The 20155-nt window shown below is 47.2% G+C and overlaps 1 protein-coding gene across 1 annotated transcript in view; it reads right to left on the bottom strand.

The window, feature by feature from the left end:
* CSMD2 (CUB and Sushi multiple domains 2) overlaps nt 1-20155 on the bottom strand; it is a 1651801-nt gene that overhangs the window by 613538 nt on the left and 1018108 nt on the right. The window contains exon 8 of the mRNA XM_086956548.1: nt 1619-1706. Coding sequence (XP_086812674.1) covers nt 1619-1706 — 88 coding nt within the window. The remainder of the gene's footprint in view (nt 1-1618; nt 1707-20155) is intronic.

The following is a 20155-nucleotide window of genomic DNA, read 5'->3' as shown; positions in this document are numbered from 1 at the left end:
TGCTCTGACGTGAATATCTTCTAAAAACCTAACATATGTTTTGATCACTTCCAATTAACACTAGTGAAAATCGTACTGTATGCAGTAAAAAAGATTTTGTGTACGGTGAGAGATGGGCCAACCCTGTTCTAATTTGGTTCCTTTGTAACTGTGGGTGAGTCTGGTGTTTATATTTTGAGATCAATCACAGGTAGAGGGCCAGTAGGTTGATTGGTTAAATCCATCTTCTAGGATTACACAATAGCATGTACTCTAGGTGGGTTCTACACTTGCTAACATTTAAATTAATACACCAGGTCGGAGCTACACTCCATTAACACCTTTCTCCCTTCCTCTTTGCCTCCCAAGTTATCGTGGAGGTCAAGTACTCCTTTGTGAAATAAATATAAAACAAGAATGCTTAGCTTCCTAGACTCACCCTCTCAGGCTCAATGGGATCCGGCATTACGTGAATTTAATGAAAAGTGTTTGCCATTATCTCTAAAGACAAAACTAGATAGAAAGAAAATACGGAGACTTAGCAAAATGATAAACATTATTTGTTGGTACAAGCAAAGTGGCGCTCCTGGTTAATGGGGCAGAGTTGTACACTGACAAGAAAAATGACAGTATTGTATGGGCTAGTGCGCTGCCTCAACTAGTAGACAATGACTGCCCATGCTCGTGCCCTTCTGGTGTTTGGTGTGCCCTACAAGTCCACTTCTATTTTGGTATGGCAATTTCGAAACAGACTTGTGAGACACAGGAGTAAGGTGCCGGAATCACTAGCTCCAGCCTGGAGAGAAATAGCAATCAAAAAGTTAAATAGAAGGAGGATAAGTTAAGGGTATGGAGCGTTGGAATGCCAGGCATGGGGATTTCACTGAAGTAAAATCAAAATGAAAAAAAGAGAAAAGCATCTTAAATAAATGATCACTATAATAGCGCTAAAAAAGCTTATGTCACTAGTCTTCAGGATCAGATAATTTCCTCGCTTTGATTCCTCTCCATTACTGCTGGACTTACACATAGAAAACTCAGCCATGCGTCTTCTCTCAATAATGATCTACCTTTACCAGGTTACCCACCGTTGGAAAGCACCACAGTGGCTGCCAACTCCAAAAGAGTGACTTTCAAAACTTCCCTTATTGTACTTTGGCAATTTTACAAATTAGGCTCTGCTTTTCTGAGTGTAAACCTCCAGTAGTTTCTCACTGCACATTGCCTTTTCCAAGTCTACATCCTCATTCTTTCAATACTTTTCTTTATAGACTCGAGCCTCTGTTTGTTGCTCATAACTCCTGTTTATCCTGTACAGATTGATGGTCATAAAGCGGGAAGCACGGTACAAAAAAACGACGCTGCATCATGGCTTTAACTTATCAGGCCTTGCCATTTGCCAGCATTGTGCCACCCTGGAGACTGGCTTCGTGCCATATAATTACCCTTAAACACAATACGTGGATGGCTATCAACATGTAAGACAGGCTATAGGGGAATGCTCGGCCATGTTGCATACACATCTTATTACAGCCAATCAGGCCACACACAGTGCACCTTGTGCCCAAGATGGTGGTTTTCATGCTAGCATAATACAAGCTCCCCAACCGGAAAAGAGAGAAACTAAAAGCCATCTTACCGGAAGTCGGATCCTATGCGCTTGCCCCGCTCCGGGATCCCAGGGTCCGGGCACATGTTGTGGCCCTGAGAGACTCCGACCTGCGTTACTGGAAGGGAAGAACAAAATAGCACACACAGAGAAGATAGGATGTCACAGGAAATGGAATGCAGCTGAGAGTTCTGTTTTTATCCGCAGCCTGGGTCGAGGCGAGGCGAGGGAACTATAATTGCTAGTCTGAGCCTATGAATTTTGTAAGCATTTCCCTACAAACAAAGCTAATGACTGTAATTGAATCATTTCGGCATCATTTACATTTTCACAAGCAGGCTCTCCAACGGCGCCCAAGGCTGCGTTTTGTAAAGCATCCCCTCTGCACACGAGCAGGCACGTGCACGTGCGCACGCACGCACACACGCACTCTCTCTCTCTCTCTCCTTCACTTTAACGCGATTATCCTTCGAATCTCCTCAAACTGAACTGTCAGCTCTGGAATCAAAGTCATTACATAAAAACAGAGGTCCACCCGGGCCATAAAGAACAGGTGGACAGGATGGAGACAGCTTGATGCACTGTAATCTTACAAACTGCAACATATTCATTAGTGGAATCCATTTTGTCTTTAACACTTCCCCAGTGTCAGAAAACAGTTGATTAAAGGTAAGAGCTGTAAAAAAAAGTGTAGATGATTCTACATATACAGCCAACCAGAAGAATAAACACACTCACTACAATCATGTTACTAAGCCTATAGGGCAGTGTGGACTCTGGAGGTTGAAAATACACGAACACTTGAGGATCTTGACAAAGCACACAGCAACATGATTATATGATGGGGAACCAGACATTTTTACTCCAATCCCCTTTTGTCGTCATGCACTCCACAGCGAAACTTGTATGACTCACGGTACAGAGGCTTTTATCTAGACTAGAGCATACTTCCATTACTCAAGCGATGAGTCAAGCCAGGAATATGGCCAAATTAACAAGACCTTGTTTCATTAATAGCCCTCAGTAAATGCCATGTTCAAATCCGCAACAGCTGTAGGGTAGTACCTTCTGCTCAGAGCAAATATAGCACTCACATTCCAATCAGCGTCACTGCTTTTACACTGTCATGACAGACACCTCCACTGCAGGTGGGCAGACATGTGAAAAATGTCATTTGTGTTGACAAAGCAGACAACTGGGGCCATATTACATGTAGGGCGCACTGTCCCACTCTCAAGCGCACCCTTAAATCGTTGGGTCGGTGTTGTATCCTCGTGTGTCTCCTCGCGCTCGCCGCATGCACTGGAGCTTGGAATCCTGCGTACTTGTGATTCCATGTATGCCTGTGCAGCGGTTGGCGTGGGCTCCTGTTCTTCCTATCTCGACAAAAGAAATAAACTATCGTAATTCACCCAACGCTGCGTTGCGTACATCTTCCTTACCTGATTTCATCACTGGCGAAGAGAGTGGGACAGTGCACCCCATTACAGCATATGTGAGGTTCCCAGTGCATGTGCAAACTCATGCCTGCCTTGTAATCAGCTACTTTGTGAAAGACAGGCTTGTTCTTTGTAGCCTCTGGTCTGCCTTTCACTTAAGGAGCTAGTCCTGGTGTTAATTTCAAAGGGGATATGGATCCTGCCGCAGACGGGTGCAGTGGGTGACTGCACCCGCCTATGGGGGAATTCCTTGGGTTCTTGCACCCCTGTTACCCCCTGCCAAGAGGGGCCATTGGGGGTGCATTGACTGTATGCCACCTCAGATGTGGCACACTGCCAGTGTGCCTACTAACAGCTACTTTCCCATTGCGCCTGCATCTATAATATGAAGCAGGCGTAATATCAAAGGTTCTCTCATTTGCATGGGGCCGCATGTCAATGCAAATGAGATTGCATCCCCTTGTGATCACCATGGTGCACATCTGGCACCGGCACCATCCATATTACAGAAGGTGCCAGCACCTGTGGCCTATTATGTGATACTTAAATACGCTGGGGGTCGGGGTGCAGAAGATGGGCACAAAGACGCACTGCACCCCATGGTACTATGCGTAATAATGCCACTTGTCTCCTTTAACCCCTTCCCTACAGCCGAATTACCGCCGCGGTTAACGGGTTAATCAAGACGATATAGACAATGTTCTACTGAGAAAGGTTGATTTTTTCCAATAGGGTGTTGTTGTCTCTTAAAGGAAGAAAGAACACAGTTATGTCAGTCACATGTTACAGCTAGTCAGTCTCATGTTAGAATTATGATTGGATGTGAGTATGTCCAGCCCTACTGGAGAGAGAGCGACCTTCGACCCGGTCACCTGGCAGGCCACTCCCCTCACCGCCATGCAGCCCCCTGTGTGACCGGTGCTCCGCTGCTACTGCCGTCCATTGATAGGCATCCCGCCTGCACGCCGGGATCTGCGGTCCTGCGATCTGTGTTGCCCCACATTGTTTCTGCCTCACATTGCATTTAGTGCCTGCCTTTGCTTTTGTGTCTGTTGTGTCTGTTGTTCCCCCTTGTGCCCCCTTCTCTGTGTCCCTTGTCCCTTGCCTGCTGTGACCCCCGCTGCCGCCGTTTTCCCCGCCGCTGCCGCCCCCTGCTATCCCATTCGCCACCCCGCTCCCGCCTCCCAGCTGCTCCTCCCTCCCACATCCCCTCATATGGAGGCCACGAAGTGGCCGCGCAGCGGATGAGCGAAGCAGGCTCACCGCTGGCGCGCCAAAGGCAAGCCCGTCTGCACCCGTCCGCGCCTGGACTGCACCCAGCGCCAGAACCCCTGGACCCCGCGAACACCACAACACCAGACTCCGCTACAACGCCAGCACCCTCTGCGCACTCAACGCCGGCCGAAACTACACCTGCTTCCAAGTCGCACCCAAAACAGACCCACGGACCCTTCTCCTGCCGCACCTGCAGCTTCACCTGCAACAGAACCACCGAACCTCCAAGGACTGGACCCAACCACCTCCGCTGCATACTCCTCAATACCCGATCCGCAAGCAAACACGCCGTCGAGCTCTGGGATCTACTCGACTCCTCCGCCCCAGACGTGGCCTTCCTGACCGAGACCTGGTGGAACAACTCCTTGGCACCCGACATCGCCATAGCCATCCCGGACGGCTACAAGATCACCCGCAGGGATTGCGCCAACGGAATCGGAGGAGGAATAGCCATCACCCACAAGTCCTCCCTCAAGGTCGCCACCCACCCAGATGACACCCTCAACACCGCCAAACACCTGCACTTCCGGATCCACACCGACCCCAACACCACCCTCAGAAGAACGCTCATCTACAGACCCCGGGCTCAATTCAGCGACTCCATCGCCGACCACGCCAGCACCCACGCACTCACCTCAATGCACTACATCCTCCTCGGGGACCTGAATTTCCACCTTAACAATGACGCAAACGCAGCCACCCTGATCGCCAACCTTGTCAACCTCAGCCTCAGACAACTCGTCACCGCACCCACCCACGCCGCTGACCACACACTGGACCCCATCTTCTCCACAGGCACCCACGCCACCTTCGACCACACCACCGAACTCCACTGGACCGACCACCGCTGCATCTATTTAACCTTCAACAAACCAACCACGCACCACCGCACCCAACAGCTGCTTCGCCTCTGCTGGAGCAAAGTCACCGAAGACCAGCTGACCACCACCCTCACCAAGAACCCACCCACCGACCGCACCGACCCAGACGTCGCAGCCCGCAACCTCAGACAGTGGATCAACAACTGCGCCAACACCCTCGCCCCACTCAAGAAACCCTCCAACAACCACGCCAGCAAGAGAGCCACCTGGTTCACCGACGAGCTGCAGACCTCCAAACGCACCTGCCGGAAACTGGAGAAGATATGGCTCCACGAACGCTCTCCGGACAACCACGCAGCCCACAAGCACGCCACGCGCAGACATCACCACCTCATCAGATTAGCCAGGATATCCTCCTTCAAAGACCGCCTGGATAACAACTCACACAACAGCAAAGAGCTCTTCAGCATCGTAAAGGAACTCTCTAACCCCAGCGCCAACGCCAACGACATACCGCCCTCACAAGAACTGTACAACTCACTAGCCATCTTCTTCCACCGCAAGATCGCTGACATCCATGACAGCTTCAACACCATGACCGCCCCGACTACACCAGACCCCACCCCCCCTGTGAACACCACCAGCGACCAACCGCCTGACCTCCTGGTCAAACCTCAACGACGACGAGACACACAAGGTCATGAACTCCATCCAATCAGGATCTCTGTCAGACCCGTGCCCACACTACGTATTCAACAAAGCAGACGCTGCCATCGCACCCCAACTACGGAAGGTCATCAACATCTCCTTCAAAATAGCGACATTCCCAGAAAGCTGGAAACATGCCGAAATCAAGGCCCTCCTCAAGAAGCCCAAGGCGGACCCCAGGGACCTCAGGAACTTCCGGCCCATCTCCTTGCTCCCGTTCCCAGCAAATGTCATCGAGAAAATCGTCAACATACACTGCCCGCCACCTGGAAGACAACAACATCTTGGACCCATCCCAGTCTGGGTTCAAACGAAACCGCAGCACCGAGACAGCCCTCATCGCCGCCACAGACGACATCAGGAGCCAACTAGACAACGGCGAAACATCAGCCCTCATCCTCCTGGACCTGTCAGCCGCCATCGACATGGTCTGCCATCGCACTCTAAAGACACGCCTCCTAGAAGCCGGAATCCAAGAGAAGGCCCTTGACTGGACCACGTCCTTCCTCTCCGGCAGAACCCAGAGCGTCCGCCTCACGCCCTTCTGATCCAAGGCCACCAACATCATCTGTGGCATCCCCCAGGGCTCATCCCTCAGCCTGACGCTGTTTAATGTCGCAAAGGTGATTCATCCTGTGTGCCTGAGTGAAGTACGGAAGCCTTTTCTCCACCGCGGCGGAGCAGCCCTCCCCTCCAGGTTTAAGGAGAGTCATGGAACCCTTGGCGAGTTAGAAGCCACCGCTTTAGCAGCCCCTGCGTGTACTTCATTGTTGGAAATACCTTGGTTCTTCGTGCCTGAAATTCTATCTTTTCAAGTTTGGATCATTGACCAAGTGGTTAAGAACCCTTTTTTGGTCCTGAGGAGAACCCCGCTACTAATAGGGGTTCGAAACGCGTCGACCACCCTAGTCCCGTATCTGGCTCATACTCTTTGTGTTACAACGGTCCCTTCACCATCAACAAGAGAAGTGGATACTCTTTCTGAAGTGCGATCTGCAAAGACTCTAGAAAATTGTGAAATCACAAAGGGATTGCTTCCATTTATTCACAACCGATACGTGGACCCACTGTCTTTTTAGTTTAGATCATTTTGTATGAATGTGTTGTTTATGACTGAATGGCCAAGTATGTTTGAAGTGTGTAAATGTCTTTTTTGTTATTCACGTTATTAATGTATATATTGTATATAAAATTGTTTGTATTTCCATGCACTAAAATATAGTGTCAAAAACAAGTAAAAATCCAAAAAGATTAAATTTTGTATGTTGCTATACGTTAAGCAGGTTGTTTGTGCTTGATTCAAAACAGCTACTTGTACAAATCTTTTGTAGGCCAAAGGAACTTCTCAGCAGTGGTTCTTGTTTTGTTATATAGTACATGGCCCCCCTCGCACAAGTAGCCTGCCAACATGACCTCAACATCATCTCCTACGCAGACGACACCAGCTCATCCTCTCCCTCACCAATGACCCGCACACCGCCAAAACCAACCTCCATGAGGGAATGAAGGCCGTCGCCGACTGGATGAAGACCAGCCATCTGAAAACTGAACTCGGAAAAGACGGAGGTCCTATCCCCGGACCCACCCCCTCAGCCTGAGACGACTCCTGCTGGCCGACCACACTAGTACCAGCACCAACACCCACCGACCATGTACGCAACCTAGGATTCATCCTCAACTCCTCCCTCTCCATGTCTAAATAGGTCAACGCCGTCTCCTCCTCCTGCTACAACATCCTCTGCATGCTCTGCAGGATCTACAAGTGGATCCCGACCGAAACGAGAAGAACAGTGACACAGGCCCTCGTCAGTAGCAGACTGGACTATGGCAACACACTCTACGCAGGAATCCCAGCCAAACACCTACGACGACTACAACGCATCCAAAACGCCTCTGCCCGACTGATCGCCAACGTCCCCCGTTGCAGACCCATCACCCCCCATCTGAGAGACCTACACTGGCTCCCCGTCGACAAGAGGATCACCTTGAAGCTCCTCACCCATGCACACAAAGCACTCCACAACGCCGGACCAGCTTACCTGAACAGCAGACGCAGCTTCTACACGCCCTCCCGCTAGCTCTGCTCCGCCAGCCTCGCCCTCGCTGCTGTCCTCTGCATCCAACGAACAACCTCTGGTGGCAGATCCTTCTCCTACCTCCCCGCCAAAACCTGGAACACCCTCCCTACCCACCTACGGCAGACCCAAGACCTACTCGCCTTCAGAAGACTCCTCAAGACCTGGCTCTTCGAGCAGTAGCGGTACCCCCTCCCCTCAGCGCCTTGAGACCCTCATGGGTAAGTAGCGCGCTTTACAAGTACTCTGATTTATTGATTGATATTCAAACTGACCGTCCGTCAGGCCATCTCTGAAAAATCAGATAAAACCAAAATCAAACGAAAAAGTTAACTGCTATCAACCTACTTACATAGACTAGTGTCTTTGATGAAAATGTTGGGAAACCAACCACAAAATGTAAGACTAAACCTTGCACAATCAAAGTGCAATTAGTGCCTACATAAGAACAAAGTTTACTCGTTGCATATCATTATTACAGTTAAACTAACACAGATTCACATGAAAGCCTGTATAGCATTATCAATTTACATAATCTTTTTTTTCAGTAAATATATGAATAGGACATCCTTAAGAAAAGTCATCCAACAAAATATATTGTATTGTTAAGGATACCTCGTTTTTTTAAAGTGATAACGTAAAGGAATATTTTCAAAGTAGTAAATTACTAATGGCTCCATGAAAGTGTCATATTACAAGAGCTAATAGAATACACCATGATACAGGATTGGCAATTGTCTGGTAAATGTTTTTCATCCTTCTGCTGGATGGGTAGTTGTGTTGCAACCTAAATTCTCGTGCCTGTTGAATATTTAAGTATAGAAGGGGATCTAGGTTAACAAATGTTCCTAGGGTATGCATGTGTTTTCATTACTTTTTAAGCTTTCAGTCAGAAGGATAGTTGTCATCTGCCCTTTAGGATGAGCTTCGAATATTTTTGTTTACAAACAAGTGTAAGTTATGCATGATTGGTCAAAGCGTTCTTTTCTCCATACTCCCCTTTTACCAGTGCTTAATTTGTAATGTGCCAGGGCTCTCGTCATGAGGCCACTGCAGCTTGCACCACACATTGCCCCTGCCATGCTTCCAGTAACATTACCACCACAACTAGTAAACATCATACTACTACAAATGTGTTAATTCAGACTATTCCACGCCCACAAAGCTATAACATTGTTTTTTGCGCCAGGAAATAGTAATTTTTAATGTATATTGAAGTAATAATTAACTATTGTTGTGGTCAGCTTTAAATTAGCCAGACAGCGACACCTTGTGGCAGACTGTCACGAGCGCCGGTTTTGGAAATTAAGTGCTGGTGCCGAGCACTGGAAACCACCGGCTCAAATTGAGCAGGGCATTTTACCCTCCATAAGGAAAAGCTGAACCATATTCCTTATTTCCAAAAGAAATGCCTAAAATTAGACCAAAACTCTGCCCCAGATCCAAGAAAGATCCTCACTAAATCATGCAGTTTCGCAAAGTTAACCAAAAGACGCATCAATAAATCTCAAACTAGCCAGGAAGATACCTAAGTGACTTACAGTTTCCTAAATTCTTAGATACCCACTGGATCTAGATGTTGGATGTGGTTGGTCTACTGACCGTCATCAGTCAGTGCTTGATCCACTTGGTCCATGCGGACGTGACGAAACAGGGAAGATGCACAGATTTCTTATTGAATACTTGACATCCACCCTCCTGCCTCTCACTGAGCAAAAGAACGTAGGGAGCTCGGTGGAGGGCGCTACAAATGTTTCCTCACCTCCTTGGTGGTGAATGTTCCTTCCTTTGTGCCAGGCCTCGGTCTCTCAAAACATGCTGCTAATACCAAAGTGGTAGAGCCAGTCACCTGCAAGCAGGCAGCGCCGCACTGAGTGCGGCAGCCATTTTCAGTGTTGCCTCGCGCTTCCCTGTCAACACGGGGTCCATGAAGTGCCCCGGCTCGTGGCTGCGGCCTTGTGCTTCAGGCCTTTCCGTTGCTAGGGTTACTCAAGGCCGCTCGAGCACGGAGTATTATGACGTCGATGCTAAAAGTAATAGAAAGACTCCGAAGCACCATCAAAAGATCGAATTCAGAGTCTCCGCGCCTGGCAATGCCAGGCGAATTAAAATAATGGCAGTACCCTTTTTAAAATTAATTTTGCCGTTTTTCCAATCATTTCACCTGTGCGCAAACGCTTTGGCCTGGAAAGGATGCAGACAGGACATGCAATTCAGCAGCTGCAATTATGAGGAAGTTGGAACCCAGCGATTGAGGAAGGACGTGTGTAGGATGCTTCGAAGTATCCCCTGCTTCTTCAACTATAGTACGTGTGTAGGATGCTTCGAAGTATCCCCTGCTTCTTCAACTATAGTCTGAACGCTGAGAAAAAATAAACGGGACTCTACGGAAATTAGGGAAGTGTAATATTACAAGGGTCTGGACGTTAGCACACATCTAACAATGTTTTGAGATACAAAGAAGATTGCCAACGGCCATCCATTTAAAAATAGTGGGGGGAACAGGTTTAAAGTTAACTCATGAGAAAATACATTAATATTCAGTGCGAATACAACAAACATGAAAATATTACAGATTGTGCAGTAAATATATAGAGCATAATACGTAGGAAGGAAAGCAGGAAGCTACCTGTACTTGAATACGCCAATAAGTGGGATCTGTCTGAGAGTTTGCTCCAATAATACGCTTGCACCCCATAGAGGAAATCTGGAAAATTGTTGACAGGTTGGAGCCACAGAAAGGTTGGTATGCTTGGGGAAGTGTTGACTGCATGATCGTCCTCACAGGACACATACATGACAGTCGTATCACCTGTCTGAAGCTACTCGGGCTCTCTTGACTTCTGCAACAACCTCAAGGCTTATGACATTCATTCTGATTATTTAACTGTGATTTTTTTATTTGATCACTAATTACCAGTCGCTAGAAGGGTGTCATGGACCTTAAAGCAAGTAAGTAAATGAGGCCCCTCTACCACCTGGGTGTTTATTAAAAGAGCCACAATTGTAATGCATTGGGCCCTATTTCATGTCACTGCACTTGCTGCACTAGGATAGCCTCGCACAGGAGTGGCCCATGCAGGTAAGAACGGTGGGGGCGGTTTGGGGGGGGCGGAGCTATTCAACAGATGACCACAAGGGAAAATTGAATAAAAAATACATTTTCCCTCATGTTCGGCTGTCGAAATCCCCCACCACCTGGCCCCACCTCCCCACCGCTCTTACCTGCATGGGGGCTGGCCTTGCTTCTAAAAACAACTTTTTTTCAGATGGCTAAGAATTTCAGTATAAGAACACGACCAAACAATTTCCAAACAGGCAATGAATTATGGCTAACTAATTTAAAAAAGATGTAGTTGCATTCTTTTAAGCAATCTTTGCTAAAAACTTCTGCAGACTCGGGTGATCATCGCCTTTCTGACCCTCTTCGCCACAGTGCTTAAGCCTGCGGTGAGTTTTCATGCAGCAGACATGCAGTTAATTTGCCCCAAAACACATTTGTTTAAACCCCACCCCCTTTACTCAGGTATTGCTTCCTTTAACATATAAGCACATCTTGTAGTCACCAAGCAACAGATCCTGGCAATAGCCCAGGCAAAAGACAATGGCCGCTCATCCGCTAAGATGGAGGAGCGTCACCCCGCTGCTTTTTAGCACTGTCACTAAAGGAAAACTAAAAAAGATAACTCTAAGTTATTATCATTTTATTTTTTCCTTGTTGCCGCAGCTTGGAGGCAGGACGTGGTTGACCTGCTTTGCTGACAGAGCAAAGGAGGGGAGGAGTGGTTTGCACTCCATAAAGTGCGCATGAATGTGCGGATGGCACTCTTGGGCCAGCCAAACATTCATGCGTGCTTTGCATGTTCTCTATGCAGACTGCATTACAGCCTGCATGGAAAACATTCCCAGCCTCCCATTCTTAGACCAATGAAAACATTGCATGGCAGCATTGTGAATGGCTATCGGGAGGCTGGGAGTTGGGTGCATCCTCCTTCCTGGCCTGGAAGCGGGGAAGAGGACTGAGAGGAAGTAGCCGCGATGGCGGGTGGCAGCGGCAGACAGGTAAGTCTGTATTTTTTTAAAAAAAACATTACCCCCATGGCCTTCAAATACCAGCCACCACTGCCGAAAGAGATGGAACAAGTGTGATGAGGAAAGCTTGACTAGAGGTAGTGAAGATTACCTGTCGGTAGTCAGGACTTTTACATGCATTTCAGTAGCATATATTATATGATGCCACAAATCTTCTCACACACATATTTTTCCGACACAATAATCTCCTTTGAAACTTATTAACCTTATAAACAGGTGCACTCAATATGCCCTTATGATATATATATATATATATAAGATTTCACTTGAGTATTACAAATGATATTTATTGGAAAGCAAAATCTATTGTGTTTTCATTAATAATAATATGGTTGTGTCCTGTAATATGTGGCTTTCTCTCACTTGTGAGACTGCTGGATGCACCATTGTGTCATTTCACCCAGGTTGGGACCAGCACTTGCTGCACTTCAGACCACAAGGACTGCACTGTTAAAAATAAGACCACAGACAGCTTGAAGAGGAGTTTAGCTATATCAGGGTCAACATCCCAGTTAGGAGGAGACTCTACATGACCTCTCGATGAATCAATCAGGGTTTGTAAAGCGCAACTACTCACCCGCGAGGGTATCAGGGCACTGGGGGGTAGGTGGAGTGGCTCCCTTGACTGCTGGGGTCACCTGGAAAGCCAGGTCTTGAGGTCCTCCCTGAACTGGGGCAATGTGGGAGATTGCCGGAGGGGAAGGGTGTTCCAGGCTTTAGCTGTGAGGCTGGAGAAAGACTTTCCTCACGTTCTAGTCTTGCTGATAGGTGGGACAGTGGCCAGTGAGAGCTTGGCTGATCATAGGTGTCTTTTGGGTGCGTGGAAGGAGAGGCAGCAGTTCAAGTGTGTGGGTCTGGTGTTTTGAAGGGCCTTGTATGTGTGGGTGAGTAGTTTGAAGGTCATTCTTCTTTCAACTGGTAGCCAGTGGAGATCGCAGAGGTGTTGGGTGATGTGACTGCGAAGAGGGATGTTGAGGATCAATATGGCTGTGGTGTTCTGAACAATCTAGAGTTTGCAGAGGAGTTTCTTGTTGATTACGGCATAGAGAGCGTTGATATAGTCCAGTCTGCTGCTGATGAGTATGTGCATGACACTTTTTCTGGATTCGGTTGGGATCCATCTGAAGGTTTTCGAAGCATGCAGAGGGTGTTGAAGCAGGTTGAGGAGACAGCCTTGATCTGGCAGTTCATTGTGGGCGATGAGTCTAGAATGATGCAGAGGTTTCGTGTGTGATGCGTCAGGGTGGGGAGGGCAGAGGGTCGACAGGAGTTGTTCCATGCTGAGGGGGTGGGGAAAAGAATGAGGACTTCTGTCTTTTTTTCAGTTGAGTTTCAGGCAGCTGTTCTTCATCTAGGTGGCGATGGCTTTCATCCCTTCTTGGGAGTTGTGTTTGGTGATGTTGGGCTCGTTGGTGAGTGAGAGGATCAGCTGGGTGTCGTCGACTTATGAGATGATGTGGTGAGGTCAGTGATGTTGTTGGTAAAGGGAGCATGGGGGCCTGGTGACCTGTATATGGTTCCGTTTGGAGTCATTTTGTGATTGATATGTGTCTGGAAATGGAGGTGCTCCATGAGGGTCACTGTGTCGTTTGGGAGGGTGGTCATGTGGAGGGTGTTTTTGTGAATGACGGCCATGCCTCCTGCTGAAGGGATGGGGCAGTCCTTGTGCAAGATCTTGTATTCGTCGGGAATGGAGGTGGCAATGTCAGTTGCAGAGTTAGCGTTAGTCCAGGTTTCTGTGAGGAAGGCAACATCGGGCTAGTAGGTGTTGATGAGGTCCCAGATTTCTATAGCGTGTTTTTGAGGAGAACATACCTTTAGGAGAATGCTGTTGAGTGGTTTGTGAGAGGTGATGTCCTGTAGGCTGGGAAATGCTGCTGGGGTACGGAGGTGGGTGAAGGTGTGACGGCATTGTAGACAGGAGAGAGAGCCATGGGTGTTGTTCGGCGTCGAGAGCTGGCAGTTGTTGTTGCGTCTGGGGTTGAGATCATGGAATGTGCTGGAGTTGTAATGGCGGGGCGCCAAGGACTAGTGTCCCATGAGCTGGTCGGTTTGCGGACGGGTACAGGCGGACTTGCTTTTCGAGCACCTTTGGCAAGCCAGCGGCATGCCCACTGTGCGCAGCCGCGCATCAGCCGCCTTTAAGTAGGGATCAGGAAGATGGTGGGTCAGCTGGGAGCCGGGAGAGGGAAGGACACTGGAGTGGGAAGGGGCTGCAGGGGTGGCAGGGGGAAAATGAAGGAAAGAGTGAGGAGAGTAATAAGTTAAAAAGTGGCAGAAGAGGAAAACCAAGGAGAGATAAAAAGAGGGCATAAAAGGAAAGAGGCAAACAGCGGCAGAGGCAGAACAGCAGAAGAGCAGAGAGCTCTCCCACTAGACCACCAGGGATGAGGCATAGGCAGGAGCCTGCGGGTGGAGGAGGACCTCGAACACTCTGCAAACAGAGCGCTCAGGGGGCCCCAGGGGAAGCACTTAGTGGTGGAGATGCGCGGGGTGAGAGCAGTCACACTGACCAGGTCAGTGGTCTTGCTTCTCTTGCACAACAACTCCTGGAAAAATATTTTGGGGGGACAAGATACCTTTCACCACGCATAGAGAGTTTGGCCTGGATATCTCCTGTGACCATCTGTTGTGGCAGAGGTCCATCCCGAACTGACCTCTGACAATGCTCCTCTGTGACAGGCAGAACAGGTGACATGTCAGTGCTTCACTGAACTTTTGGTGGAGCTTGGGGTTTCACACTTATCAGTTTCTGGAGTGATTGTGTGCCTCCGTACTGGTGTTGCTGTATTCCTTATCTATAATACTATCAGCCCGCCCCAGCGTTGCCTGGGGCAGAAAGGGGCTGGAGGCAGTACACCCGCTCCCGCCCCGACCCCCTCCCGCACCGACTCCCTCCCGCCCGACTCACTCGCGCCCCCTCCCGCCCCGACTCACTCGCGCCCCCCTCCCGCCCCAACTCACTCACGCCCCCCTCCCACCCTGACTCACTCGCGCCCCCCTCCCGCCCCGACTCACTCGCGCTCCGACATTTTCATTTACTGCTGCCTCCTTCTTGCCTCCCCCTGCATCACACAGTCTCACTTTCCCTTTCCTTACCTGTGCCACCGCTCCTCACTGCACAGCCGCTCGTCACTGCACCGCCCTCCTCCTTCGTCATCTCGCACATCGCGTAGCGGCCAGCGCTAGGTCCCGGCCGGCGCTACTTTCAGGGGACTACTTTGTTTACAAACTTAATTTTTTTAATTTACTTTTTAAAAAAAAATTATATAGCCTATGTCCATCTACACACCCTGACATTTTCATAGATGTATCGGGTGTGTAGATTGGCGCTGTGGTTCCCGAGTTTACCTGGCCAAAAGGTGCAAGTTCTCTCTTTATAATAGTAGTATAGATGTGCTCGTTGTGGTTACCTCACTCCAGTGTAATATATCTTCCTTTCAGAAGAGTGAATAACAGCATTACGCTGATAGCAGTCTTGACCCCTTGACCCCGATGCCTTGCTCAGCCCTTCTTCCCCTTCAATGGTCGGTGTAATCTGAGTTAGGATGCCCAGAAGTAATGGAGAAGGTATTCGAGAAGATTGAAAAAGGACAGCTTGGAACTTGATGGTAAATCTGCTCACCAATGTATGCTTCATTATCTGCCAAGTAAACTCCATTGCCGGCACTTGGAAGTTTAGGCGAGACCAAAAGCATGGTCAGTGTAGAATAGAAAAGAGGTACAAAAGGAGGGACTATGAAACAAGACTGAAAGGGAAAGGATAATCGTTAGGGCAACACCAACATTTGGGTGGAAAGAGGGAAAATACTAAGGAGGGGGAAGGTGGGAAAAGAGGCAGGATAATGAGGGATGATAGACGTGGAAGCAAGTTGCGATGCAAGTACTTCCACTGCAAAATTGTGATTTTTTTTAACTTTGCAATATATGCAACACTGTGTACTTTTTAAAATACGTTTTGAGAAAAAAAATCTGCCACGTTTTGCACAAATTTGTTTTGCAAGAACTTTCACTATGTTAGATTTAATTAATTTTGCATAAACTCACAAATATAGCAGTGTCAAGTATGTCAATTTTCAGGCCTAATTCCAAATCCCAATACCTCTAAATGTGGTGTGGCCCAAGGGACAAAGAGAAGAGAATATGGGAAGAGTAACATACTAAAAAGTGGGCTGGACGAGCAAAGGACAATACAGTGTTCATTGGTGCCTCCCCTTTATTTATCATTCAAAATACTTAGGCATAGAAAATCCCACATGCCAGCTTCTTAGCATCTATTTTAACAACTTCAAAGCTGAACTGTAGCATATCCAGAATCTTACCACACTATTTGTTGTTAATATTATTTAATCTAACTTTAGCTGTCTGCCAGTAGTGGCCTGTGGAAGGAGTGCTGCCGGCGGTGGGGCGGAGCGGAGCAGGAGAAGGGTGGGGGGGGGGGGGGGGGGGGGTAGTAAACTACAGAAGGGTGTGGGGGGTAGTAAACTACAGATTACGTCCAAACAGAGGTAAGTAAACAAAGAAATAAATAAAATGAATGTCATTGCGTGCGCTGCATTGCCAAATGCAATGCTGCGCGCGCGACAAAATTTGTTTTATTTATTTATTTTTTCATTTACCTACCTCCGTTCGGCCAAAATCCGTACTTTTTTACCCCTACCCTGCTCCTCCCCAACCCCCCCCCCCCGCCCCCCCCCCTCTGCCTGCAGCACTTCCTCCACTGGCCGCTACTGCTGTCTGCACCGTTGTGCAACATTTCCATCAATGCAGAGGGATATAGTCCAAAAAGATGATTGTGAGAATATCGGCTGACATAGGTATTGTGTTTAAAATATAATTTCCAAAGTTATTGCCCCACGGGAGTTAAACACTGAACATTTACACCCAAAGTGACAATCTTTTTTGCAAACTATAATTAGGGCACTATGTGCTTGTTAGATGATATTTCTGTAAACAGTATTCTGACATACAACGGAATAGGGGTGTGCTAGGTTGTTGTGGCACATAAATGTTTCTACATGCATGAGAATGGACAGCACACAAGGTCGAAGTGAGTGTGAACTCACAGGGACCAAAAGCCACTATTTTTATTCTTATGTTAATCAGTGTGACTTCTAGCTATAGTCATGGCCACAGAAATTATGGTGCAAGGGAGGGAAAATTGTGCGTCACGGTTGAGTAAATTATGCAGCAAAAAAGCCAAATATGCGGCATAATGCTCCACATTGTGTGAAAATATCACGTCATTATTGTGTGATTTTCAAACTTCTTAACATTGTCTGGGCAGAGGCTGCACCTCATTAGTACCAATTTAACACCCACATAAAGCAACTAGTCAACCTTTGCGAAAGGCCTTTAATTGCACTGCAACACGTTTTGCTCCATTTCTAGTAACTTTTGAACCGTTTGAGCTAGAAACACATTTTTTTGTTATAAAATCTGCAGATTATGCATCAGGTGATGGGTTATGTGGCAAATGCATCAAATCTATAATTATGTGAAATTCGCCAAAGTCGCACAATCCCACAATTCAAGTGACCCTGGTTATACCCCGCTCTCTCACACCAGACCCCTTGGTTTTGGTTTTGCAGCACACTAGCATTATTTTGCATTTGCAAATGTACTGTCTTTTAATCCCAGTGGCTCATTAAGTGGGGCATATTTACAGTGTATTGCGTAATATGCCATAATAGGGAATTACCACTTTCTGACACTGAACTCTACCACACTCCACTGGCCACCCATTAACTTACCCACCCGTTAACCGCAGTCCAACTACATTTTTCATATATTCGACCACAATCCAGCAAATTTGGGCATGCTTCTTCAATTCAGTGGCATGTGCGTACATGTATTTACTAATTAACCAGTGAAATACACAGGACATGGCGTACAATGGTGAACCCTCTGCGAACAGGCCTCAGGTAGGCCTTCAAGATGCCTTGGTGGAAAGGAACGGGATGTCGGCTTGTTGCTTCTATTTATTGAGACTTTCCTTCTCACACAAACTTCAAGGACCTGAACGCATTCACCCATGAATACATTCATTCATTCATTCATTCATTCAGGGCACACACCGAAATTATATTTTCTTGTGCATTCAATCTCTAGTTTATATGTCAAGAAGGGCAGCTTGCTTGGATTCGTGCAATAACATTTTATTTTCATGTTTTGCAAAGTTGCATAGATTCTAGTTCAAAAGTAACATGTAAAATGGTGGATGAAGTAAGTCCAATCCATGTCGTTGTAATCAGCAACGGGCCTTTCTTTGTTGTTACACAGTGGAAGACATTTGTTGGAAACATCGAATGTATTTCTTTCGCATTAGATTCTGCACATCAACGTAAGTTTTGGAAGGTGCCTTACTGTAAGAGACGCGTGTGGGCTGCTGTTTGATTTCTGGGGTAAATTGTAAATACTAAGGAAAACATGCACTGAGCCATGTCCTCCTGTTTGTAAGAATGAACAATTAAGTCCAGTGTATGAATGGTTCTTAACCTCTGAAAGAGGCAGGCTTTGCAAGGGTTAAAATCCAACAGGAAAATGGCTTGGAGAGTCCTAAATGCTTTTGAGACTCAAAAAGTCAACAATGCAATTCCTTGCGAATTGAAAAGAAAAGGGGTGACAAAGGGGTGTGTACCCTCTTTTGCGAGCTAAAAATAATGTATAACTAGTACTCTTGTAACTTGGTAATGATTTGTACAGCTGCATCCATTGCGAGACTGGCAGCATGGCGCAGGGCGGTGGGGGGGCGGTAGTGGGTGTGATGAGGAGGCAATGGCTAACTGCATTTATCTCCATAGATCCCTTTCACACTATGCTCCATTTTGGCATGGCAAACCCTGTCTTTTAGAGGGAGGGTTGCAAGAACTAGACTTTAAAAGGGAGGATATCCCCTACATGTCCCCACCTCTGCACTTTCTGCTGATCACTAGGGTTTGTAACAAGCAGTTACAATGCAATAGGTCTCACAATTGCGAGACTTTGAGTTATTAGCATTGTAAATGAGAATGCCCTTTATAATATTAAAAAGCATTGTCATTTACAATAACAATAGGTCAAACTTCACCAAAAGTGAGACATATTGTATTGCAGAGCGCAGTGTCCGTTAAGGGGCGCCACAATCACCATTAAAGTAAAAAAAGAAGAAAAAAACAGAGCACGGTATCCCTTAAGAGGGTGCCACGCTCATCAGTAAAGTAAAAACCAAAAAAAAAAGAGAAACAACACAGTGTCCCTGAAGCGGGCGTGGAGCCCAACAGTAACGTTTAAAAAGAAACAGAGCATGGTGTCCCTGAAGGAGGTGCTGCGCTCACTAATATATATATATATTTTTTAATGAAACTGCGCATGGTGGCCCTAAAGCGGATGCCACGATAGGCATGCAATTTTATTGAAAAAAATAAAAAATTAAAGGTAAAAGAAGGCCCGTTGTCCCTGAAGTGGACGCAGCGTTCTTCTTAAAAGTAATTAAAAAAATAGTGTTGCCATTGTACTGTGGAGGAAGGGGGCAGGAACTTTTAAAAGGGGCTGCCATTGTCCTGTGTGGGCACTCTACAAATACAACAAAGAGCAGCTGCCAATGTCCTTATTAGTCAGCAATAAACTAAATAGTGCTCACCTACTTATAACGCACACCGTGTAACAAGCCAAGTAACAGGACCAGTCGCCATGGAAGGTTACAAATGAAGACAAAGCGGTACTAAGGAAGGACTAACAAGCCTATTTACGTATCAGAAGCCAGAATTTACGAAGGGCAATGACACAAGCCAATGAAAAATATGGTCTGAGAGTGGGCGGGGCTTTAAATGCCTACTCCAATACAGCATGCCTGGCAGAGCAGCGCATGTGTGCTGACTCTAGGCTCGACCTAAAAAAGATTCTGCCTCATGAACACTGATAAGGCAGGATTTAACTGAATATTTGCAGCCAGACTTTTGAACTGTGGTGGATTGATAAACATCTGGAAAACCACAAAGACTAGGTGAGTCATATCGCAGACAATGGTCAGTTACATGTCTGGTACATTGCTGCTTCACACGGAACTACAAGGAAGGGTGTAAGTTCACCCGTAGAGATTGCAAAACAGAAAATTTATCGTAAAAACATCATCACACTGTGTATAATGAGGGCAAGCAGGTACACCATATCCTAGTC

This window comes from Lissotriton vulgaris, chromosome 2_1 (genome assembly GCF_964263255.1).
Source record: "Lissotriton vulgaris chromosome 2_1, aLisVul1.2, whole genome shotgun sequence".
In the NCBI taxonomy this organism is placed as follows: Eukaryota; Metazoa; Chordata; class Amphibia; order Caudata; family Salamandridae; genus Lissotriton; species Lissotriton vulgaris.
This window is presented reverse-complemented; position numbering and strand designations above follow the sequence as displayed.